Source organism: Mytilus trossulus, chromosome 11, assembly GCF_036588685.1.
Source record: "Mytilus trossulus isolate FHL-02 chromosome 11, PNRI_Mtr1.1.1.hap1, whole genome shotgun sequence".
NCBI classification, from domain to species: Eukaryota; Metazoa; Mollusca; class Bivalvia; order Mytilida; family Mytilidae; genus Mytilus; species Mytilus trossulus.
Window position 1 is genome coordinate 37,859,530 of NC_086383.1, and position 26,681 is coordinate 37,886,210.

The window sequence follows — 26,681 nt, forward strand, 5'->3', positions numbered from 1 at the left end:
ATAATTACAGCCCCTCTGGTCATGTTATAACTGGGGATCTAAACATAATTCAACATGAAAATATCCGAAAGGTGGTGTCTCATGGTCCTCAGTTTAGAGAAGCCCAACAAATCAATTGGAACCATAACTTCAAATTAATTATGGATTATGTTGAGGACTACGCCAGAGCATGGGCTAAGCGAGAAGAAGTTGAACTGGACACTTTATCACAATGGGTTAAAACTCTTGGTCTCTGATAAAACGTCGCATTCACAAGTTGAAAAACTGTGTGAACGATCGACCAAAGTCCGTTTTCAGAGACAAAGAGGCCATGAAATATCTATCAACTCTTCATGATAAGTATGTTGTTGTTCCTGCGGACAAGGCTTCAAATAGAATTGTCTTTGTATGTAAATCGTATTACTACGAATGTCTTGTAAAATAATTGGGTATAACGGAGCACTCAGGTAATCCCACATACAAAGACATATCATTTGTAAAGGATGAGATTTTAGCAAATCATAAGTCCTTCATTGCTTCAATGAACATTACATTGAACACCAAATCGGAGGACTTACCTTGTTTGTATTGGATACAAAAGCTTCATAAAATTTCGTACAAACGACGGTATATTGCTTGCTCATCCTCATGCGCCACTAAAGAATTGTCCATAAGATTGACTAAAATTATGTCCGCAGTGAAAGAAGTCTTCAGAAATTCTGTGAAACTGTTTACTCGCGTAGTGGTGTTAACCATATGTGGATTCTTCAAAATTCTAAAGAACTTCTAGACAATTTAAATCTCGGTCTTTTTCTGAAGTTAGTGCCATCACAACTTTTGATTTTTCTCAACCCTGTTTACCACCATTCCACATGTAAAATTAAAAAATCGCCTAAAAGAAATTATTCATAATGCCTTTCAACATAAAAATGGTAGCATACTCTATAAATGTATTACTTTGGTATTTCATAAGGCATATTTCGTTAATGGTGACAAACAAAAAGGTAAAACATACTACACAGAATAACAAGTTGTCAATATGCTGTAGTTTCTTATCGAAAAAGTATTTGTTGAGTTTGGAGGTAAGTCAAAAACAAGAGGATCAAAGAAGCCAGATTAATAAACATTTCTGATTGGGTTCTATTGATATATCCCCCAGAACTAGAGATTAAAAAAAAACCAGACACAGCTTACTCCGCCTCATTTTTAGACTTATATCTCGAATTTGACTTACACAGTCATCTCAGTACCAGAATCTATGACAAACGAGACGATTTTAATTTTGAAATTATAAATTTCCCCCACCAATGTGTTCGTAGATAGAAGATGCGTTTGTATTTTGTTAAATTGTCCCTTTTAAAATTGTTATACGAAGGTGACTGATGCACTCATATTTTGACTATGTTATTAAGAGGCTGTCCATTTGAAAACCAGGCAAGGGATGCATAAATGTTGGCACATTAAATTTTCTTGAAATTAGTTTTTTTGCATTAAATGTCCTTGTCATTAGATGTAACAAATGGTGTGTATTTATTTTTTGGATGAAAGTTTGATATAGTCTAAAAATTTGGGATGTTTTAGTACCTGGTTTTACCCTTTATGTCCATTGTAAAAGTGCAATTTTTAAAATTGTTTTTTTTTTTGTTCCACATTTATTTGAAAGGTAAAAATTGTTTAAATAGTAAGATAAATGTGTAATTCATACTATTAAACTAAAAAAAATATTGGGATCTACATTATTAGTGCCTATTTCTTTGTTTGAAATATATCATAAAACTAGTATCTGGATTACCTCCCTTTGAATACCAGTGGGAATATTTTCAATGAATATGTTATTTTGTCAATAAAATATTACAATTAATATTCTATCAATGATAATAAATTACAATATTGGGGAAAACACACAAAGACTGTGATAATACTCTTTTTATTGAAAAAATAAATTAAAAAAAAATATTTACTGCGGATTCATTTACTGCATTTGTATACAAGAAAATGGAGGGAATAAATGACTGCTGCAGTTTCAGCAGGTTAGGAGATTGTTCTGGCCATATCATCCATTTTCTTGATTGCCAGAAAGATGTTGTTGCCCACCTTAGATATTTAAAAGTGTGTACTACAGGTTCAAATGTAAATGAGCAGGATCTGATACTGTATCGCGCCGGATTGTTTGATGTTGATGCAGCCTGCAGGCAATTACTACTGATTTGCCAAGCCCATAGAGATTCTCTTGGGACTTACTGGAAAACAAACAGTTCGAAATGTGCCTATCCAGTCCATTCATCAAAGTGTAAAGGAGATAGAGCCATTGACTTTAAAACTTCAAAAGAACTATTTTTCTTGTATCAATCCTTGATACCTGTTGGAAGTGGTAAGTTACATGTAATTCAGGTTGTGCCCTTTCCCTAATATGTGTCTATTGCCCAAAGCCTGCCAAGCTTACAGAACAGGTACATGTACACATGCTGTATATAAATGTCAGACTCATATCGACACCCAATTTATATGTCATTATATAAAACAAACATCCAAATCAACATCTGATTTTTGGGTATCAGGACCTGTGGAACTGCTGCAATGACATTTTGCATCGAATGACTTTATTTATGGCTTTTTTGTGTCTTTCAAAATATAAATAAAATACAGAAATAATTGCAGGATAAAGACAATAATTGTCTAGTGTTTTTACAGAATATCTGTTGTATTTGTACCCGGCTCGAAACAGGTGTAATAACTCGCTAAATGCTCGCATACACCTATTTTCCTAGCCTTGTACAAATACAGCTGATTTTTAAAGACACTTAACAGTTATAGTCTATATATTAATATATATATGCAGTTAGGGAGCTACCATTTGATTTTTAAAGGGGGGTATGAAAATATTGTCCTGCAATTTTACAAGTTTATCTTATTTTTGTTGGCCCAGTTGCTCAGTCATCATGCCTATTTTTTACTCCAAACTCCTGTCCCGTAATTTTTTTACCCAGAATTCCAATCCTACATGTACCTATAAATGTTTTTGTGGCAAGTGTGCAAAGGACAAAATCACACACAATACATAGAACATATACAAGTTATCAATGAATAGGGCCTTTATTCCTGTTCTCCATCTTGACATTCACCCCACGGTCTTCAACATTGAAAGAATAATTTTACCCTACAAGATGGCCACTAGCATGACTAGGGTCCGCTGAAACAGTACTATTGATAAACATAACCATGTTCAGGTGCTTGCTCTCCCCCCACTGTGGCGTGCCTACTTGGATGATATGTGTGTACGGCATTTTTCAAGTCAAAAGCACCGGGGATACAAGAAAAAATGCAGTGATTTTAAAAGAAATTACCCCATAAACAAGCTTTGAAGCTACAAATGTTAAAAGCACTCGATGAATTTCAAAACTTGTAATTACGGGCAGGTTTGCCGATGCCAAATAAAATAATGTGTGTGTTTCCTATTACATTGTACATCTTTGAAAAAAAGAGTAGGTACATACATGTATAATATAATAATACTTTATTTTCCGAAAGCAATACAGCTTATGTAGTTAGTGAGTCTAGGAGGGAAATCCTTACTTTTAAAAACAGTGCTAAAGAAAAATGGCAAAACAAACTTTAAGGTACATGTAGGCTATTTTTAAGCTTAAATATAGGGAAGTACATTGTAGAAAACACATATATTTTTTATTTGACCTTTCACATACATTGTATTTGTCAATTGCAGTCATATATTTTCCCAACAAAAGACCAATACATATAATATATCATTATCTATGCTGAGTTTATCATATGTAAAAAATTAGAGCAGTTTTAAAATGTACGAAATGACACAAAAAAAAATAATGACTAGGCCAATATTTTGAAGAAATAAAAAAAATATTAATAGCCATAGGAGGTCAAATTAATCAAAGAAAAAATGCACAAGTTGCAGATAAATGAACTCGATTTTTTTGTCTGTTTATGATTATTCCATATTACATGAATATCTTGACTGACTTGAAATTTCCCGTCTATCAGACCTGGTTTCTTCCCCTTTATTACATGTAAGTAAAATTCCGAATATTTTAATCTGGATTTTACCAGGTCGTTTTTTTTTTAATTTTATTTACATCCGACATAAATTTTCTCTTTGTTTATATTGGCCTTGTAAAATTTGTTTATCTTTTTTTTAAACTTTTGCAGGAATATGTAAGCCATGTAGAACTTCTCACCCTCATGTGATTTCTACAAGGAGTCAAATATACAGGACAACATCATATGGTGATGATACAGAATCAATAGAACTTGCAAATTTAGGTATGATTTACATGTATATAAATTGTTGTCTACTCTACATGTATATAATTTCAGTTATCCAGTGAACATATATAGTGAACGTGTAAATTTATGAAAAGCTTTAAGAAAAGCTTATGGTCTATGCCATAATTTCTGGTATTCAGTGGATCTGTAAATTTATGCAATCTTACGTAAAACTTAGATTCGAAATTGAAGTCAACTCGAAGTTCAAATCTTGAAACACAAAAAGCAAAGCTGCGTTATCATCCATATTTTCTGGTTCTTGCATCCGTCTGTCAGTTTGTCCGCCTATCCCGGATAAGTTTGAATTATTTAGTAAAGGAAGTTTGTTATGAAGTAAAAGTCTCACTAATTTAAAACCTAGTGCACACGTCCCTAATGATGATAAGATTTTTAATCTGAATTTAAAGTTCGGACTAGAAGTTATTAACTCTACAATAAATTTTGAAAATTAGATTAAATTTAGGCCACGCTTTGCTAATGCTCCTTTGACTTATTTTTTTAATATCTGCAGCATGATACTTTTATTTTATGAATTGTTTTGGTGTTTTTTAAGAAACTTTTTTATCATTCACTTTCTTCATGAATAATTAAATGCCAGGCTTTTTCTTGATTTTTAATTTTAAATTTAAACTATATATTATATATATATTTTTTCAACAGATATTTACCATGAATTCGAAGATGATAAGGATGATTCTTGCAACAACAATACAAGTACCAAAAATTATGAATATGCCACAGAAAAAGAGGAACATTTCACCCTTGCCAGCTGCAGTCAGACTTCTGATTGTGCATGTAAGTAAATTAAGTACATTTTGTAATACAGAAAACCAAAAAGCTTGTTAATGAGAAAGTTTGGGGACACAATGAATAAATGATTATGGTCCAAATAGCACAGTATGATACATTTCCCCGGAGATGAAAATTCCAAGAGACCAAACAGTCCTTTAAAGGGCTACCAAATTGTTTAAAAAAGAATCTGTTATTGTTATTTTTAGTCAACATTTATTTTTTAAATATCTCTCTGATTTTAAATTGTTACCTCTCTTCCCTGAATTACTCACAAAAATACTATTGAAACAATTTATCGGAATTATATGATAAAGCGATTACATGTAATACATGGCCTTTTCCATAACAGCCTGGGTATCATCCCTCGACCTATATTGGCACTCAACTAAAGTCTCCAGGTGTTGTGTGGGTCACTGAATGATACCATGGCCAATATGGAAAAGACCATGTATATTAATCTACCGGTATGTATAAGAGCTGTTGTCTTTAAAAAAGGAAAAAAAATACTTTTTTGCAATTTCTAGCTAATTATATAATTTCATTAATTTGCAGTGTAAATCATAACAGATAATTAAAAACTTTTTGTTTCACTCTTGGGTAAATGAAAGGGTCATGAGATTTCTAATTTTTCCAGGTACACAATTCAGGCTTTATAGAGCCTCTATTAATATTGGAGGATCCAGGGGGAGGGTTGTTGGGGTTGGAACCCCCCTTTTTTGGGGCGATCAATGCATTTAAATGGGGACATATAGTTGGAACCCCCTCTCCCCCTTTGTCCTCGGTTTGGAACCCCCTTTTTAAAATGAATCCGCCCTTGATTAATATTTATTGAAGAAATAACTGTTAAAATACCCAACAGAATAAAATATTCATATACATGTATTTATTTTCAGCTTATTTCTTTCCAACTCAAAGTACTGCCACGGTGAGCAGCCATGAAGAATGGGAACCTGAAATGTCTGGCTTAGAGAAAGTCAATGCTGTTATCAAACTTGTTTCTGATGGCTCTTTTTCACTATTGAGGTAATGTTATTTTTTGAAAAAAATTTGGTCGTACATTGGTATCAGGTAGGCATCGTCGTAGTGGTTGTCTTCTGAAGACATTTGGTTTTCGCATTCTAACTTTAGTAAAAGAAAATAAAAATCTATGAAAAGGAAGGTTGAAATTGATTTTGGGTGTTTTGGTCCAAACAGTGTACATGTAGAAATAAGGGGCCAAAAAGGTTTAAATTGAACATTATTTGATTTCATCAAAAATTAAATTCTTAGGGTTCTATGATATGCTGAATCTAACAATGTATTTAGATTTTGGATATTGGACCATAAAAGGTAAATGTCCAATTAAAGATTTTTAAGTTTTTTAAGTTGAAGTTCTTCGACCACATGCAATCTGTGTCAGAAACCTACATTGTATGTTGTGTAAACTATTTAAAATCACAATCCGAATTCAGAGCTGTATCAAGCTTAAATGTTGTGTCCATACTTGCCCCAACCATTCAGGGTTCAACCTCTGTGGTCAAAATAAAGCTGCGCTCTGTGGAGCATCTCGTTTTACATGACAAGGTACAAGGTAGTTTTTGATGAAGTTAGAGTCCAATCAACTTGAAACTTAGTACACATGTTCCCTTGTGGTTGATCGTTTTACTTTTAAGGCCGAATAAGTTTTTTTTACCCAATTCCACTGTCCATTGAACATGGAAAATGATAATGCGAGTGGGGCATCCGTGTACTTTGGACACATTCTTGTTGTCAATAGTATATGCTTGAAAATAACAGAAGAATGATGTTTAAAAACATTTTTTTAGATTTTGTAGCTTAGTTCATCATCCAAAATGGCTGCCAGCGGGAGACTTATTTTAACTTAGGACCCTATAGGAATTACATACAAATGTCTCTTTTGAGAGAACCACTGAATGGATTGAAACAAAACATGGCATGAATGTTCCTTATGGGGTGCTGTCTAAATGTTGTTAATTTTTATCCACTCCATCATCCAATAAGGGCGCCAACAGGGGACTTAGTTTAACATATAAGACCCTACAGGAAATACATGCACATTTCATTTTTTAGAAAACCACTAAATGGAATGAAACCAAACATGGTATGATTGATCATTATGAGATGATGACCAAGTGATGTTACTTTGTAGCTTTATTCATCCCCCAAAAGGGCTGCCAATGGGGGACTTACTTTAACTTAGGACCCTATAGGAAATACATACAAATTTCTTCTTTTAGAAAACCTTTTTATCGATTGAAGCCAAACATGACATGAATGTTCCTAATGACTTAGTAATGTGGTGCTGACCAAGGGTTGTTACTAAGTTACTTGTACTTTTTTGTAGCCAATCCATCATCTAAGATGGCTGCCAGCAGGGAACTTTGTTTAACATAGCTATAGGACCCTACGGATAATACATGCAAATGTTCTAATAATCTTATTAAAGCCAGGTGAGCAATTCTGGCGCTCATTTGCCTCTAGTTTTGCTTGTTATCTCTCTATTTACATGTATATAAGTTTCTTCTTATATTTCAGATCTCAGCTTACAATACCTTGGGAATCAGCGTCAAAAAGAACACAAAGTTATTACTTGAAAAAAGCTGATGACTTGGTATTAGGAACTTTACAGCTGATTGCCCCAAACCAGTCAGACACCTTATTTAAGAGCATTGTCCAAAAGAACAAGACAGTTAACCTTGATTGTCCTGATAATTATCTTCCGTCTATGATTGCTGCATACCAAGAAGCAGATTCTCCATATCTTAAACGTCAAATTTTATCACTATTTGCAAGTAAATATTCTAAAGAGGCTTTATTTACCGCAATACCTGGTTTGACAAAACACAAGATAGAAGCTGCGAGAAAATATGGAAAGGTCAAAGAAACAGAATTGCTAGATCAAGACCATAATATGACTGCCAAACTTCCCATCGAAAAAGTTCAGCATTTTGTAAGTTTTGTATCTCAGCCACAATATGTCCAAGATGTTGCATTTGGAGAAAGGATCCTTAAACTATCTACTGGACAAAAAATACATATACCTGATGTTGTTAGAACAGTAATAGGCAGTCGAATAATTTCATCTTACAAAGCATATTGTTCAGAATCAAACTTTGAACCGTTGGGAAGATCAAGCCTGTACAACATTTTGAAGCAGTGTTCAGCAAGTCAGCGTAAAAGCCTTAGTGGTTTAGACAATACAACAGCAGATGGTATAACATCTTTTGACAAGCTAATCAGTTTGACAGACAATATGGAGGATTTCACTCAAAATGAAGTTCATGATTTCAAGGTATTTTATTCAATATTTTTAGATACAGATGCCCTATAATTTGTCCTACAATATGTCTTAGTAAGATCCATATAACTCGTTTGCCCACCATAAAGGAATGTTACTTTGTAGAACTTGTTTTCATGTGGACAGTAGCTGACCAATTCTCAAAGTTTTCTAGCAGTTATGAATGCGCTAAAAGAATATTTAGACCTCATACGGAAAAAATAACAAAATTTGCAATGAAAATATAAATATCAGATGTATAGGTATTTACAATCTTGTAACTTACATACAGTATGCTTTGAAAGTCCATGATCTATCTTCACGGACAGTTCCAAGATCAAAGAACTCGTATGAGATTACATCTACATATATATGAAATTCTGGAAAAATTACATGTTTGCCCAAATCATAACTTTATACATGTAATTGTTTGAACATAATAATAGAAGGATGAAACTATGTATGAATGTAGAGTAATTTTTTTACAGTGCAATTGTCAGTTTGTAATCACCAATGACTCACCCTGCAGCATGTCATATTTCTAATGCATTTTACAGTTGTATAATTTTCATATGAATATAAAGCATGTAATACATGTATAAGGGATAATATGAATACTTTTTTTTTTATCTTGCAGGACATTCAACGAAGATTGCGAGCTTCAAAGCGGTATTTGTCTTGCGATTACAGATGGCATGTTGCAAAATCATCAAAAGTAGCTGATCATTGCATGCATTATGCTCTTAGTGATTCAAACGTAAAAGATTTACAAGAGAAATGTGATCATACACATGACGAATGTTGTGAACTGTGTACAGATATGAGCTCCGTAATTGATGACCTAGAGCAGATTGTTATAGATGGAACATTTCCATCAGAAGAAATGAAAACTGAATATCTGCATGACTTCCAAAGCTGCAAGGAAAAAGTGTTTCAGTGGAAGCAACATGTATTGAGAACAGTCAGTCAAGAACAGGCAAAACATTTGGTTCTTGAGAATCTTCTTCCAAATGAAATTTTTATAGTTATGGATTGGGCCATGAAATTTCTTCCATGGTTTGACCGTGAAAAGCAAACTGATTTTTATGGTAAAAAGGGAATTAACTGGCATGTAAGTGTTGTATTATCCAGAGGTATTGATATGAAAATCAATACTGACTGTTATGTACATTTGTTTGACAGTATCCCCCAAGGATGGTATGCTGTTGCTTCAACAATTGAGAGCTTATTAAACTGCATAAAAAGCAAAGATGAAACTAAAGATACAGTATATCTTCGTAGTGATAATGCCTCCTGTTATCACTGTGGACCACTGATGGCTGCTATTCCAGAAATTTCTCAAAGAACAGGGATAAACATTTTTCGGTACGATTTCAGTGAAGCTCAAAGCGGTAAGGATATTTGCGACAGAAGAACTGCTCCAATGAAGATACATGCAAAACGGTTTGGAAATGAAGGGAACAATATTACAACTGCAGAAGAGTTGAAAAGAGCCCTTGAAAGTTAAAGTGGTATCATGAACACACATGTGTATGTTGCTGAAGTTGATTTTAGTGCACAGACTATGAAAAAATGATCCATACCAAACATAAATATGTACAACAATTTCAGCTTTGAGATTGGAGGTCTTAGAATGTGGCAAGCTTATGATGTTGGCATAGGTGTCTTCATTTCATCTAGGGATTTGAAGAAGATGTCAAATGGAAAACAAGATGAAACAAATCTTAAGGTCAGTGGAAAATTTAAAACAAGCCAAGTGTATAGTGTTATTTTAGGTTTAGACATGCAGGAAAAGCCCTTTTAATCAATAAACATTCTGACAAAGTGTGTTTTTCTAACCAAACTAATCCTTTGACAAATAAAAATGTTCCAATAAATAGAAACACCAAGTTCAAATGTAAATAACTTTTTTTTAATATCAAATCTATACAATTGGCAAGGTTGATGGTAAATTGAAAGGCCCAAGTAAAAAATTGTATAACAACAAAATATAGTTATTATTTTTTGCCCTAGGTCTTCTCCTTTTCTAGAAACATGTCAAGTTTAACATGGTATTACACTGTCATGCCTGTTATTTTTTACCCTTGAAATAAATTCACAAAAAAATTTGAATTTCAAAGAAAAAAAACCTGATCCTAATTTTAGAGTGGATGTAAAAGGAAGCACAATTTTTTTTTCCTTTTTGTCAAAGAACACTAATGAATTCATATTGAATAAGAAGTGTACAATGTTATAACTTTAAAATTACTACAACATGTTTGTATTATTAATATTTTTGCTTGACTATATTGTAGATACTGGAAATGCCAAAAGTTACTAGGATAGGAAAGAGTAAAATAAGACCAAGAAAGAGCCTTAAGAGGAAGCACAGTGAAACAAATAATGAAAAGGTTTTCATTTTTTTTCTTAGTTTTATGATACAATATGAATAAATGAATAAGAAGATGTGGTATGAATGCCAATGAAACAACTCTCCATTTAATACACAATGTAGGTAAAGTAAGCTAGGATTTTTATCAAATCAGCTGTAAAGGACCCCAAAATGGGCAGTAAAAATCTTGTCAAGCCAGGAAAACAACAACCTTATTATAACGTATACAAAATAAAAATGAAAAACACATATTAACTACACCAACACACGAAAACAACAGACTGAATTAGAAAAGGTTTTTACAAAATGCAGCAAGTTTGTATGTTTTAAGTTCATCTCCCTTTTGGACTCCTCAAATGTACATTTTACATGAATGTTGAACTAAGTAATAATATATAAGCTTTAAAAGTCCAAAGTTTGCTCAAAGATCCTTTAACTTACTAAAGTAAATTTTACATGTTTAAAACTGAGTTATGTAAAATTTACTTTCTTAACTGTTATCACCTATATCAATTTTAGATAACAATATTGGAAATAAGTGTTTATGATTAGTATATTTTTACAGGAAAGAAATGAAACAGGAGATGTTGAAGACAATATAGAGGAAATAAATGAGGAGAACACAGAGGAAAATGCTGCTAGTCATGAACAGATGAATGAGGTAACAGATACATATAGATTCTTACACTAAAACAAGTGTACTATGATAATTCTTCACTCGAGACAGTTAAATTTTATTATTTAAAGCGCAAGGCTTGTCGAGCCCTTTAAATAATAAAATGTAACTGTTGAGAGTGGAGAAATATCTTTATACACGAGTTAGAGTGTCGGAATCTGTTTCTCTAATGCTTTTTATCGTTCTTTTTCAAAGATTTTCAGAAAATTGTGTTCTTTATATGCGATGTCATCAGGCAAGGTCGCCTTTTTTCATGACGTCACAATAGGAAAATGGAGAAGAAAGCAAAACATTTTGACGTCATAATCAAATTTCGACTAATCATTTGCCGTGAACAGATTTTTCACTAGTGAGGAGAAATATTTTTCTCAAACCGGTCAGGAAATGTGAAAATAGCACAAAAATTAGAGAAATACAATGTATATTCTTTTGTGGTTAACATCACTATCCTTTCATCTTGCAACAGAAATTAAGGATGGACCAATCTTTCTAGACTTTGACAATATTGTTCATTGATATAAGAAGATGTGATGTTAGTGCCAATGAGACAACTCTCCATCCAAATAACAATTTAAAAAAGTAAACCATTATAGGTCAATGTACAGCCTTCAACACAAAGCTTTGGCTCAAACCAAACAACAAGTTATAAAGGGCCCCAAAATTACTAGTGTAAAACCATTCAAACAGGAAAACCAAAGGTCTAATGTTTGTTTAGGTTTTATTAGTGTCCTGTGTTGTTAATGTCTTTATACCCCCAAATAAACAAGTTTTCAGGGATATATATAGGAATCACCCTGTCGTCCCTCCATCTGTCTGTCCATCACATCTCATAAGTGCAACTCTTCCTAGTATTGATGTAACTTCAAACAGTTGTAGTACACAACCTAAGGATGTGGACAAAGGAAAATATTTAAGGATGGAACTATTTTAAGGGAGATAATTGACTTTACTTAGTAAAATATACATCTAGCAATAAATGGCAACAAGTCTTGTTAGTGCAATTACTCCTAAAAAGAATAAAACTGATGAAACTTTACCCAGTTGTTGTACACAACCCGAAGATGTGCATAAAGTAGGATATTTCTGGTCTGATTTTTTTCAGGGGAGATAATTGAAATTACTTAAGTTTAAATACACACAAATTCGTTCAAAGTATACATGTATGCATGATAGAGTGATTCAATTCTGCTGTTTTTTCACTTCTTTTATACAAATGTAATTTTTTTTCTTTTGCAGACTGATGACTATACTTGTGGTGAATGTGGTCTTATATTTGTTAGTCTACATGAATATAACATTCACCAGGACATTGGAAATCATAAGATCAGGCATGCTGATCGAGTAAAAACTTTTTGGAGTAGTAAATGCACTAACATAAAAGAGTCAATGACAAGTGTTTTTTCAAAAGCAACTGATGATCAGACACCACAGTCTAAAACACAATGTTCACTACATTCAGGATGGTCATTGAAAGGAAGAAGAATGAATAAGAGATTTAGCATAGCTGTAAAAGACTATTTACTTAATTTATTTATGGAAGGTGAACAAACTGGCCGAAAATATACTCCAACAGAGGCTTCCAAAAAAATAAGAGCAGTCAGGGATGAAAATGGGAATAGGCTTTTTTTGCCAGAAGAATGGCTGAGCTCACAACAAGTACAGGGTTTATTTTCCAGATTTGTCAATCAATCTGGAAAAATTCCTAAAGAGGAATCTGATGATGAACTAAATGATGCTATTATAGAAATTACTCGTCAGGAAAATGAACTTGCACTAATTCATTCAATTTGTCAATGATTTTTGTCGAGCCTGCAACTTTTGTTGCAAAAAGCTCGAAATAGGTAAAGTGATCCGGCGGCGGTTACGACGGCGGCAGCGTAAGCTAATTTAAAAGGTTTATATTTTGGAAGGTGAACGACAAGGAGGCTTCATTCTTTGTATATACATTGTAGATGCCTCATGTCACAAAGTTTCTGTCAGTCACATGTCCAATGCCCTTGACCTCATTTTCTTGGTTCAGTGACCACTTGAAAAAAAAGTTCAGAATTTTTGTAATGTTGAATTCTCTCTTTAATATTATAAGTAATAGGATAACTATATTTGGTATGTGCATACCTTGCAAGGTCCTCATGCCCGTCAGACAGTTTTCACCTGACCTCAACCTCATTTCTTGGATCAGTGAACAAGGTTAAGTTTTGGTGGTCAAGTCAATATCTCAGATACTATAAGCAATAGGGCTAGTATATTTGGTGTATGGAAGGACTGTAAGGTGTACATGTCCAACTGGCAGGTGTCATCTGACCTTGACCTTATTTTCATGGTTCAGTGGTTATAGTTAAGTTTTTAAGTTTTGGTCTTTTTAACTTATATTTTATGCCAAAGGTCAACTATATTTGGTGTATGTAAATATATTATGATCTATATGTCAGTCCCGCAGGTTTAATTTGACCATGACCTCAATTTTACGGTTCATTGCACAGTGTTAAGTTTTTGTGTTTAGGTCTATATTTCTTAAACTATAAGTAATAGGTTAACTATATTTGTTGTATGGAAGCATTGTTAGCTGTACATGTCTGTCTGGCATGGCTCATCTGATCTTGACCTCATTTTCATGGTTCATTGGTCTTTGTTTAGCTATCATGGTTTATGTTAAGTTCATGTGACAGTTGTATTAAAGCTTTATACTTAGGAATATCAACATAATAACAATAATTAGTAAAGAAGACGAGACATTTCAGTGTGTGCACTCTTGTTCTTTTATGCTGGAACTAAAATATTTATTGCAATGTTTTGACCAACCTATTGTGATATTCCTTTAGATTTACAGTTTGTTTCTGCTTCATAATTTTTATGTACATGTAGCCATCATGGTTCAAGATTTAAAAATTCATGACACAAAATTCTAATATATATATATATATATATATATTATATATGTATTTGCATGAATTATAGCAATGCATTAGGGTTTTAGCTGAGGTGCTACCAGACTATTGGGGATGGCGGATAGGGGTAAAGGTGTTAAAAATTGTTTTCAATAGTTTATATTCCTGTCAAACCCTATAATTTACACTTACTTTGCTTGTTTTAATAAAAGGTCAAGGTTTCAATTACTAAACATGATAAAAATAAAAATATTTCAGAAATTAGTTTTTGAATGGAAGTTTTCTTGTGCACTATGGTACCATTTAGACTTTTATTGTTGTAAATTGAGAGACAAGAAACATGGAATAAATACTTGCACCTGTCTGCAAGTTTAAGGAGGTCATGGTTAAATTCTTAGTTTAAAAATTTGTAGTGCATGTACATACAATAATTATTGCTGACGAAAATAGAATTGGTTGGGATTGGTCTTAGAAACGGGTATAAATGTGAAGTTCATGGATACTTTCCTTGCCTATTTTATTCTGTAATTTTTGCAATATTGTGTTCTTTCAACTTATCTTGAACATGTTGAACCTTATTTAAATATTAGATTGATCTATTGGAATAAAAATAAATCATTGCCATCACTATTTGCTTATTTGTGAGTTTGTGTGTAATTTAAATACATGATCATCTTGCATCAGGATCTTATATTATCCATGGAGAAATTGAGGCTGCACCAATGTTAAAATATATTAAACAGGAAAGCAGTAATTATTTTTTTAGTTACTGATACCCCTTTCATTAAGAATAATGAGATTTGACTTTATTAAAAGAAAAATATGCATGCATGTGTAGAAGTTTGATCTGGCAATAATACAGTTTGAAGCAGTTTTTTGAGCTGAGAGGGGTATGCTGTTCCGATTTTTTTAGCCTTACAGGAATGTGATCCCACCAAATTTTTTGTTTTTTTTATTAAAGAATATGATAATCTGTTAGCTCTATATGGTAAATTTCCAATATTTACCATGGATGGAATTCCAGAAGACTTCAAAAATGGCCGATTTTGGCAAAATGAACAATTGGTGTTTTGGATGTCCTTGTTAGGTGGTTTTTTTCCTTTGTCAATATATTGATTATAACAAGTAATTTATGGAATAGGTACACTAAGGTGGATATTATCTTGTATCAACATAGTTAAGCTCTTTAAATTGTGATTAAGAAGAAATGTTGAATTGAAAACGTAGTAAAAATCAGTTTTTCTTGGCTTTTTCTAAGGCCGAAATGATGATGCTCGTGTTGCCATGGCAACCGTGCACATTTTTTTCCGTAGACATTTTTTTTTTTCATTTCATGTCTTAATTAGACCTCATGTAAAGTTTCATTGAAATCTGAGTCCCATGATGTGCCAACCATTGCCTGAGTTTTCCTTGGACAGCCTCTTAATTGTGACTGTCTATTTAACGCATCATGTAAGTATAACGGAATTTGATGAGACTGTTCTTACAATGAGAGGCTTAGCGCTATAGAACCAGGATTAATCCACCATTTCCTATATTTGAAAAAGCCTGTACCAAGGCAGGAATAGGACAGTTCTTGTCCATTCGTTTTTTATGCGTTTTGTTATTTGATATTGCCATGTGATTATGGACTTTCCGAATTGATTTTCCTCTGAGTTCAGTATTTATGTGATTCTACTTTTTCCATGTTTTGTTTTTGTTTTTTGGGCGATCAAATTGCCACGTTTGTTAGATAATTGAAACAAGATAAGTAGCCTGTAGTTTACTAGGATTTCGTTTGTATCAGTATTTCACATTTGCATTTTGTCTTGTCATATTGGTGTCTTTAAATATTTTATCTGTGTTATTTGCGTGTCTGAGTGTTGAATGGCATACGATGATTTGTCGTATCACTGTTAAGTGACATCATTTCGTTGACACATTTTTGAGTCCATATTAGCTTTTTTTTACACTGTTCCTAAAGACTAGCATAATAACAAGCTTCACATTTTTTAAACCGGCAGTTTCAGTGATGAATAATCATGATAATTGTCATTAATATATATATCATACTGTGGTTTTAAGATAATAATTTCCCGTGTTTAAAAAAACAAAGCTTACAGCAGATGTATGGACTATAATTCATTTCAAGGTGACAGTACGTTTTATTGTTGTCCTACACGAGTTATAAAACAGGCAATGCCAACATGATATATTAAATATATTGTGTACGCAAAACATAATATAGATAATGTATCAACAAGTAGAACAGACATTCAGCTGTGATGTATTGTCATGCATCTTTGCTTATTTTGATATAACTATTTTGAATCGTTTGATAAATTCTATGTTACTATATTCCTGGTTTTTTTGGTTAACAACGCATATCAATATTCTAAATGATCACGAAGCTAAGGCCCTTCTAAGATATATATGATATGCGCATTATATTTAGCAGAAAACATGTTATTTTTAATAAATAGACATTTTTTTTTGTACAAAGGCACATCCTTAAACACAAATGTATATGACATATGTGTCTTAAGGTAACATTATGTTTTTTTTCTTTTCTATTAAGTATGTGTAAAATGGTCTTGCGTTTATAATATGTAAGTAACGTCATTACACTAAACTATTCAGTGTGTAATGGTTGGTATATTGTTATCTAGACTTTTCGAATGGAACCTTTCTAGTCCTCAATTGCGAAAGCCATTCCATTGCAGCAAACGAAATAATTGTATATTAACTTTGATGTTTATTCAAGTAATAACTTTCATCTTTGTCAAGGACGATTGAGCGCTTAATTAACCACATTTTTTAGTAAAAAATAAGTATTAAGTATAATAATCCATGGACAACGTCGAAAGCAATTTGATCACAGATAATCATATATACTGAGATTAGATTTTTGTTTTTTAGTTAGTAATAACTTCCAACTTGCGTTAAGGATGAGTAAGATGTTAATCAACCATATGCGTTGCTACACCTAGCAATTATTATATGGACAACATGTAAAATAAACGTCAAAGAATATTATTTTAAGGTTATCAAGCGTTAATTTAATGAGTTCAGGAGGTGTTCAAGGTTGATGAATTTTTGTCAAACTTGGGTAATTTCGAATTCTGTCAATGCGGATTAGTAATATGTACTGTTTCAGCTCTAATTATTTAGTATCAGCCATAACATGTGTACACTATTTATTTGGGATATTTGTTGGTTTGATTACACAAAGATCCTGTCATATGATCACAACATAAATGTATGATTCAAATTTCCGTTCGTCAGACAGTTTATTAATAGCACCATCAACATTGTTATACTAAATAATTTATAAACAAATACACATTTGAGCATTTGTATAAAAAGATATAGAAAAAAATGACTTATTCCTGTGACAGCATTGTAGATTATTTGTTGGTGAAAGGTAACTGACCCTCAATTCGTTTCAAATAGTTCATTCCGAATTGTCTCCAAGTAATTCATGCATTTCGAAAACATTTAATTGTATATGGAGCCTACATTGTTTGTGTTTTAGTTTATATAAAGTTTATAATAAGTCAATCCGCAGACATGATATCATGAACGAAACTAAACTAAGCCACACTTCCACAGCTGACAACACGACAATTGCAACATTTAAAGCATTCTACTCAGACAATGCATTATTTTGTTTGTGTATCTAAGACTTTAGTTTTCTATGTTGTGTACTGTAGACTGATAATGTTTTTTAGTCTTTTTCGATTTTTAAAAAATGACGTTGTCATTTTTTTTCAACTTATGGAAATGAATGTCTTTTTTTGGTATTTTAGTTCTTTCTAATAAATTGTGAGCATACAATTTTAGTGCAATGACTTGTCCATCTACAGAGAAAAAAAGCAAGAATTTAGAGATAAAAAAAAACGCTTAATTATACAATGATCTTTCCGAAAAGCTTTTATCGAAACGTGAGTTTTCGTTATCGTTAAAGAGTTGATTTCTTATATCTTTATTTTTTTGTAAATACCATATATATTTTTTCTATAACATACTTTAACAACAAATTGATCAGGAAGACTCCTGATTTGTAATCGTATCCATACAACATTTTCAAAATAGTAAGAAAATAGAGAGAAAAATGAAAATATAATAAAAAACTACTTCATATCAAAATTAAAAGCACTAATTTAACATATCAATTTTTTGCGTGAATTCATAATAAGAAGTCAATTCCTTATTGGGCTAGTATATCTGTGTCTGAATGGTTTTATTGTTAAGTCTAGTACTGCAAAGACTATTTAAAGAGGATACCAAATAAAATGGTGATCTTTAATTCTGTCCAAAGTGAATCATAGTTAGTGTAGCCATTAAATGTCTTAACATACAACTCAAGTTAAACACAGGATGAATATATGATCTGTGCAAAAAAGACAGGATGCTGTTGGCATTAATAAAATGTAAAATAAATTCACAAGGACGTTCCCCGGTTAGACTATAAGTACAACAAAGGTTAACATATTTTTTTCCAATTATCAAAACAATTGTATCGGGTTCCATCCTGTATATACGTGTATTTAGACGTAGCAGTAATTTCAATTTCCGGGCGATGACGGAAAGCAGCTGCTAAGCACAAAAGAGACCGAGTGTATTTTAATCTCATGCTTAATGATTGCTTGTATTTTGCACTTCAAGAACATTAGCAAGAAAATGATATACATTTGTTATTGTTGGTATTGAAGTATTGACTTTGTTTTGTTTGAATGTTTTTTTTTATTTAATGCAAGGCAAAGCGGTAGTATTCAAATTGTTTAACTTATGTTTTAAAAGTGCTTGCTTTTCTTTTAGTGAAAGAACTAACCACAACCAATGAGAGTAATAGTAAAACATATTCATATTAAATAAAGTATATAATCAATAAGATGAAAAAAATTAATGTGCCAAGTTGAACTTTTGAATAATTTGTAAACTAGAGTGATTCTAAAAAGGTAATACGTTTTTGACACATTAAGAAAGATGTGTAAAAGCAACATATCTTGTAGGGGTCTTTATGTTCAAAATAATTGAGTTACATTTAATTTGAACATTCTATTGAGAATTTCCCGTTTTGAATTTCCCTTGGATCTCGTTTTTTATCAATTACTTTTCATTCCATTTTTTGGAAAGTCTGTATTTGTGTATGGTGATTGTTGCTGTCTATTCAAATTGGAACTCTAAAATTTTGGACATAGTTTTATCAAATCATGAACCTCTGTGCATCTTTTTTCCTTTTCAACCAAGGGAATACTGTTAAAAAAATGTCATTATAACTTGCTAAATGTACTTCTAATCAGATAAGGTGCATTTACGTGTGAATTTATTTTGTAGAACAAGAAATTATCATGTTCATTGCAAGTCTGTAATTATTGTATGTAATCTCTCCATTGAAATAGAAATTTGTTTTCTTAAAAGATGTGTACTTTGCAAAACCTAAAACTGATTTATAAATTGCATTTGTAAAGATGTTTAGGAACGTTCTGATTCAATATCAACAAATTCACATCTAAATGAAAAGTAAGTTATTTCTTATAACAGGCAATGACTTATGTTTAACGCTTGTCCTTACATTTATACATACCAATATTAAGATATATATTGTTAGACACGCATTGCAGTTATTAGTTCTTAACACTATTTTAAAGTCAAAAGAGCTAATTATAACGTGTACATCATTTATAATTTTGCTAGAATTGCGTTTTGATTATTTCCTGCTTTGGTTAACCATGTTAACAGGTTACATGATTTTTAGCTAATCGATTGGAGAAATATTAAACTGCAAACAAACAACTTATAGGAAGTGATTCGATACGCTGATGATTAAAACGATGAAAAAAATAATAACCTTGAGTCTTATTCCATACGAACATTTGACAATGATTATCGTAAAAAGAATAACAAATTAATCAACTAGAAAATCAGTGGCCATCGACACTATATATGTTATTAAATCACAGATCTTTTCATGCTCCTTTTAAAAAATACGCCAACGCGGGTATGTTAAGGCATTTTTTTCAGGGGCAAATAACTCTTGTGATGCTCATGAATATTAATGAGTAACGTTGCGTCTCCATAGTGACGACGCTGTCCGCTTCAGTTCTCTGGTCGTCAATCGCTCTTGTATTTTGATCTTTTTATTGATAAACTATGTAGAATTAGATAAATAATGATAATTTGTTGAAAATAAAAATTATATGTCACATTATTTTACAAGCCATAACTTGTATTGTATGAAAATCCTACTTGTCGATCTCGCAACGGAGGCGTGGCTTGTTTTCCTTATTTGGAAAACCGATTCAACAGGAAGCTTGAAATCCACATGTTTTGAACGGACGGAAATTTTTTGTTGCAAGAGGCGAATAATGGCCCATATACCCAAGGATTTCATCTTACAAGCCGAATTGTACGCCATAACTTGACTATGAGTAAGTATTCGGTCGTCTTTTTGCTGTTTTCTGTAGCCGACTATCTTCATTTTGACAAAAATCTACCCTTGAAGTTGAAATTCTCCCCCTTTTTTCCATCTGTTTTAGAAATTATCCCTGAACCTAGTCCAAATACCTATGACGTCTTGATGGGCTATTATATTTTTTTTCTTTGACGCCTTACTTCGTTGATGTAAGGCGTCAAAGAAAAAAATTATAATAGCCTTTCAAGACGTCATAATTATTTGGACTACCCTGAACCAAGGAATTGCATAGTAAACTATATTTTTATATGCATGAACTGTCTTAATTGCGAGTCATTTTATGGTCCACAGTGTTTATGTGCAATTTAGGTGAAGTTTTAAAATACCCATGAGCTGTTCAGGAAATTTGTTATGCTATAGTTTCACTTGTTGGTGTAAAAAAAACATAAGCCCCCCCCCCCCCCCCCCCCCCATCCCTAAATCTGCCTCTGTTTGTCCTGTACCCAAGTGTAAATCTTATATATACAATGTATACCCTTATTTTATTCTGTATGCTTCTTTGTACATATATACATGTTTTAGTTCTTTAATATGTATATGAATAAAAGGAGATGTAGGGTGTACATTCATTTGACTTTGTACATTTTTTGTGTACATAATCATATATTATGAGACAGCTACAGAAGTTCTTTATGTTCAACATTTTGTACTACCAGAATAAGGTTCATTGTGTTGCTATACTAGCCAGTCTTTATGAAATAAGTAACATGTGTATAGGCCACACCAATTTTATTCCTTGTTTGACCAACCAACCCGCCCCCAACTATTTGTTTCATAACAGGAAATTTGTTATTTATTTTTTTATCACCCTTACTGCATTTGTACTGCATTTGAAAATGCAATCATGTCCATTTCCCACATCATTTTATGTAAATATTATAAAAAGATATTAACACTTGTTTTCAAATCACTGTCTTACCTGTATTTATTGTTTAAAACCTATAAGCACCGGACCACACTGTATAAATATATTGTGCAATTTTTTTATTAATAATTAAACCTATATATCCCAAGTGAGAGTACTACGATATAAATATATAACAGAAAAAAATGCCTGAACATTTGTTTCCTTCCCCTTACTTACAAAATATGTTCATTGTCAGAATTGCAAATATATTGTATGCCGGCAGAACAAAACAACCCATACTCGCTGCATGTCATGATGTGTATGTACCTGTGAGGATTGATTTGGGGTCTTGTCATTCAGTAGTTTGTTGATTTGCTTCATAGCCTGTTATTTCTCAGTTTGTATATATGACACAAATGTATGAGATTGTTTGTTTTCTTGTTTGAATTTTGTACACTAGTTATGTTGGGGTCCCTTATGCCCTTATAGCATGCTTTTAAGTCTGGGTAATAGCCCTAGCCTGTGTAAAAGGCCAATAAATGAATTTGTTATTATCAGGTTGGGAAGAACCCTTCCTCAAGTAAGAGGTTATTTTACTGTTATAGAAAAGAAAAATAGAATAAAGCAAGGGTTTGTATAGTGCTACTTTAAAAATCCTTGGAAAAGCTTAGAATGTTTTACTTAAAACGAGGAAAACTACATCATATTTGAAACAACTTTTCTAAAAGAGGCGTCCACACTTTCTGAATAATATAAAAGTAAATGATATTTTTAGTTAATTAAACATGTTAAAGTCCAGAAGTATAACAAAACTTATGGACAAGTTTTGACCATTTAATACCAGATAGCTATATAGAGGGAGGGTAGGAGGGGTCCTGATCCCGAAATCCCGGGCTTAAACAAACGCGCAATCCCGAGGTCCTGAATTTAAAAAAAATAATCCCGAAATCCCGAAATTCAAAAAAAAGAATTCCCGGATCCTGAAAGGGTCAATCCCGAAATCCCGAGCTTAAAAACACCGATCCGGAAGTCCTGATAAAGGACCTGTCCCCCTCTATATAGTTCTTTTAGAAAATATAAGGCGTTTTGTACTAAAAAGTGGTTTTTTTTTACCAAAAATATATAATAACTTATACATTGTTATATGACCTCTCATAAATGGGATATTCTATAACATTGTGGGGTGGTTCCCAACTGGATTATGACTTTGATGGTGATTTGTCTCTTTGGCGCACATATACAACATCTATTATTCAATTATTTTTTGGTGTACAGGGAAAAACACGTCATAAATTAAAGAAATGTCAGGGTACAAACTTGTGATAAATCAAGCTTTAATATCATGAATATTGTCAAAATCTAATATTTTATGCTTCACCTAAAACAATTGCAACACTGGGTTGCTACATGTGTATATATGTTGTTTAATGCTTATTTGGTATAGGCTTGGAAGTTAGAACATTCACTGTTCTGAAATGTACCTGTATAATAATTTTAAAAAATAAGACGTAAAATAGATTTGTCGTTTCGAACTCTTATATGCATTCTGGCTAATATTTTCAAAAGTGTTCACCAAAAAGTTGTGATTGGCTTCACACGTACGAAATATTTGAATTCCATCCAATGATGTGGCGTTATTTTCACTTTGGTGTACGAACAATGAGATTACCATTTACCCATATAGTCCTATATATAGATTCGGGAAAAGGCGAATAACCTACCTGAACCTTTTTGTTTCAAATCGGAGACTGGAAACATGCATACATAAATTTAAATTCCTTTTGCTTTGACTTAAATTAAATTATCTAATATGAAAAAGAAGATGTGGTATGAATGCAAAAATGACAACTCTCCAGAAAAGAACAAAATGACACACAAATTAACAACTTGAAGTCACGGTAGGGGCCTTGAACAATGAGGAAAGACCATACCGCATAGTCAGCTATAAAAGACACCGAAATTACAATGTGAAACAATTCAACATGTTCAAATGAGACAGGCACATATATTTACATACACACATAATGTAGCGGAGTTATTTTTATTTTGCAAAAACTTGTTATTTTGATAGTTGGTGAGTATTTTACAAAATGTTAGGTGGATATTGTTAAGTTTTTAACACATCTCTTTTCACTGAAGTTTTGCATGTAAGTTTGGATTACAAGATAATCATTGATAATTAGTCCTTCATATTTATATATGAAAAATATTTTTATCAGTAATACTGTTATACATGTACTGCATGCTTACTGGATTTGTTTTTGTGTACACAATTGTCAATTGTTACTTTTTGTATTACAGGTTCAAGATGACAATGATGAGAACAAAAATGCAAAGGATACAAGTTTGCCTTACATTTACATTGCAATACATGACTGCAGGATATATGAACAGAAAACATGGACAACAATGTGTAATTCACGGCAACATAACTTTTTGAAATTGAGTAAAGATAACTTTCCAACCAGAAGTTCCACAGTGTGATCATGGTGATGTCAAACAGCATGTTAAAAATGATTAAAAACAATATAGTAAGACTCAGCTTAAAGGTGAAAGGAGGACCCAGTTTTTGACACCTACTTTTTCTTGCCTTTTTTTCTGGACAGAAAAAAAACCCTACATTAAAATAGAATGCAGAAAGTGACCGTTAAATTGTAAAATTAACGGAACCTACAGAATGACAGATGGAAACATGTGTAGAGAAAAAACCTCATGTAATCTATAAAGTAATTCAACATCTTGTAGCAGCCTCGTAGAGATCGTTCCACAGCAGTAAAAGATGGTCAAAGGTGACCAGTTCTAATTTCAACATGAACACAGACATGTCAGACAGAGATTAATCTCAACAATTACAATTTGATTAAAAAGAATGTGTGCACATACATTTTATACATGTACGTCGTACAATGTTGTACCTGTAAAGTGGAAAAATTACATGTGCAATTTATTACGGACAGAAGACCAACAAAACAGGGCTAAATGTTATAGATAACTGTAAATTTACATTATGTTCATAAGAACAGCAGTATCAACATTTGAACAGTAACATCATCCATTAATGTTTTGTCAAGCATGTGTATCAAAACATTAATTTGATTAAATATTTCTATTCATGCAATGTTCTTACATGACAATTTCATGAGCAATTAGGCCAGTTTGATTTCAGATTTTTATGAAAGTTCTTGGATGTTTCATCATGTTCATCACAACTATTTATAGGTTACTGTACAGCTTTCAACAATGAGTAAAACCCTTTATCATTTGCATTTATACATACAATTACATTTGTACATGAGTTATGCTACCTTGAATACTCAAATTAACAAATAATGACAGACAGCAACTAAAAAAGGACAACATAAGCTTTAGCTCAAGCATGTTGAGAGACTGGCACATAAAATGTGACATAGTAAATATAAAAAGAAGATGTGGTATGATTGCCAATGAGACAATAGTCATGTGATAGTAAACATGTTTTTGAGAGTTTTTCTGTGAAATTAACATATATCATGTATATCAGATTAAGAAAGGGCATATCATCTACATGTACAGATGTATGGGTACATACAAAACTAACATGGTTTCATTGCTAATGAGACAACTCTCCCTAACACGGGCAAGCAATTAAATGATGTAAAAATAAAAAAAAATAAAGGTCAGTGTTAGACCTACAACTACGACCAAATTTTATACAACATAGTCATTTAGCTGAAATGCTCGGCCTTGAAAATTGTACTGCCTTTAACAATTGAGGGTGTTGCAGTACAAAATTCAATAAAAAGAAACCAGAAAAAAAAATCAACCTTGAGAAATCCTTAGAAAATTATGTAAATAATGACAAATATAACATGCAGTGGTGAATACAGGTTCAAAGTTTGAAATGCAGGTTGTTCAATAGAAGGTGGTACCATGTACTTTTAATTCTAATGTTACGGTAAGTTTCATGTACATTCACCAGCTAAATTTAGGATTTTTTTATTCTTGCAATATACATTGTATTTAAAAGAATCTACTACATGTATATGGTAAAGAGTGTCGGTCAACATGAATGACATGTAGATATCAATGAATACCAGCAATTGACAAAGTTCAAACTCAGTCATGTCTGTAGACAATGCAGAAAAAAAATATATATATTAATAGCTCAATCAAACTTGATTGGTGTAAAACACACAAAACATGCACAAGGACTCATAAAGAAATATTTAAAGAAGTTAAACATATATAAAAGCAACAATCTGGTACATGTACTAAACATGAATCCCAGTAAAAGTTGAACTTGAAGTATGTTCAATTAGACTGTATTTGGACAGAAAACATACTTTCAGTCAGATACATTGTACATGTAATCATAAAATATTGCCATTTCCATTATCAAAATAAGACGCAGATGAGACTTCTATCATTGTCTTTGCTTATTTATTTTTCTTCTGTAAAGTTCCATACCACATATTGCCTATTGTAAACCACTCAAAAACTACATGTACAGTACTGAAAATTCAGAAATAATTGAATGCGAATAATGTGACTAGGTAAATATCGCAATAATAAAAACTTGCATTCTTAAACATTTGTAACTGAAACATGCACATTTATGAGGAATTATTAGAAATCTCAATAAATAAATATTTTTTAGTGAAATTGAGAATAGAATTAGGGGAATATGCATGTCAATGAGACAACCCAACCAAAGAGCAAATAACAGCTAAGACATCCATTCTTGAATAATTGCAATAATAAATGATCATATACTGGAAATAATGTATTAGATGAATGCAAAACTTTCAGTACTAGTATTTACAGTTTTAAAAAAAATTGCTGGGTATCCTGAGTTTACATGTTTTATAAACTGATTTTATTTTAAGTTTATCCACATTTTTTAAAGAGGGGCCGAGTCAACAAGAAACATGTATCAGTGGCGGATCCAGAAATTTTCATAAGTAGGGGCCCACTGACTGACCTATGAGGGGGCCAGCACCAGTCACGCTTCAGTGATTCCATATATAAGCAACCAAATTTCCCCCCCCCCTAGATCCGCCTATGTGTAAGCAATACATGGTCACACAAAAGACTTTAATGCAATTTGTCTTATATCAAATAA

The 26,681-nt window shown here is 32.2% G+C and overlaps 2 protein-coding genes across 3 annotated transcripts; both read left to right on the top strand.

Annotated features, from left to right (window-relative positions):
* Positions 1-1,738: 1,738 nt before the first annotated feature.
* Positions 1,739-9,995, top strand: LOC134691058 (uncharacterized). Of its 2 annotated transcripts, XM_063551255.1 has the most exons (6): positions 1,739-2,350; positions 4,159-4,272; positions 4,936-5,070; positions 5,961-6,090; positions 7,603-8,359; positions 8,982-9,995. In XM_063551255.1, the coding sequence occupies exons 1-6, from the start codon at positions 1,975-1,977 to the stop codon at positions 9,849-9,851; spliced, it is 2,382 nt and encodes a 793-aa protein (XP_063407325.1). In that variant the 5' UTR covers positions 1,739-1,974; the 3' UTR covers positions 9,852-9,995. The 2 variants fall into 2 exon arrangements, with proteins under 2 accessions (XP_063407325.1, XP_063407326.1); XM_063551256.1 differs by lacking the exon at positions 4,159-4,272.
* Positions 9,846-14,312, top strand: LOC134691059 (uncharacterized). The gene is made up of 4 exons (XM_063551257.1): positions 9,846-10,073; positions 10,639-10,734; positions 11,281-11,376; positions 12,628-14,312. The coding sequence occupies exons 1-4, from the start codon at positions 9,939-9,941 to the stop codon at positions 13,186-13,188; spliced, it is 888 nt and encodes a 295-aa protein (XP_063407327.1). The 5' UTR covers positions 9,846-9,938; the 3' UTR covers positions 13,189-14,312.
* The last annotated feature ends 12,369 nt before the right edge of the window (positions 14,313-26,681 follow it).

What these genes read in the sequence shown, in the direction of transcription:
- LOC134691058 (XM_063551255.1), top strand. Translation starts at nt 1,975, where the DNA reads ATGGAGGGAATAAATGACTGCTGCAGTTTCAGCAGGTTAGGAGATTGT. An exon ending in TCAGACTTCTGATTGTGCAT is followed by an intron (nt 5,071 to 5,960) that starts GTAAGTAAATTA and finishes ATTTATTTTCAG; the next exon opens with CTTATTTCTTTCCAACTCAA. An exon ending in GGCTCTTTTTCACTATTGAG is followed by an intron (nt 6,091 to 7,602) that starts GTAATGTTATTT and finishes CTTATATTTCAG; the next exon opens with ATCTCAGCTTACAATACCTT.
- LOC134691059 (XM_063551257.1), top strand. Translation starts at nt 9,939, where the DNA reads ATGTACAACAATTTCAGCTTTGAGATTGGAGGTCTTAGAATGTGGCAA. An exon ending in GTGAAACAAATAATGAAAAG is followed by an intron (nt 10,735 to 11,280) that starts GTTTTCATTTTT and finishes ATATTTTTACAG; the next exon opens with GAAAGAAATGAAACAGGAGA. An exon ending in GTCATGAACAGATGAATGAG is followed by an intron (nt 11,377 to 12,627) that starts GTAACAGATACA and finishes TTTCTTTTGCAG; the next exon opens with ACTGATGACTATACTTGTGG.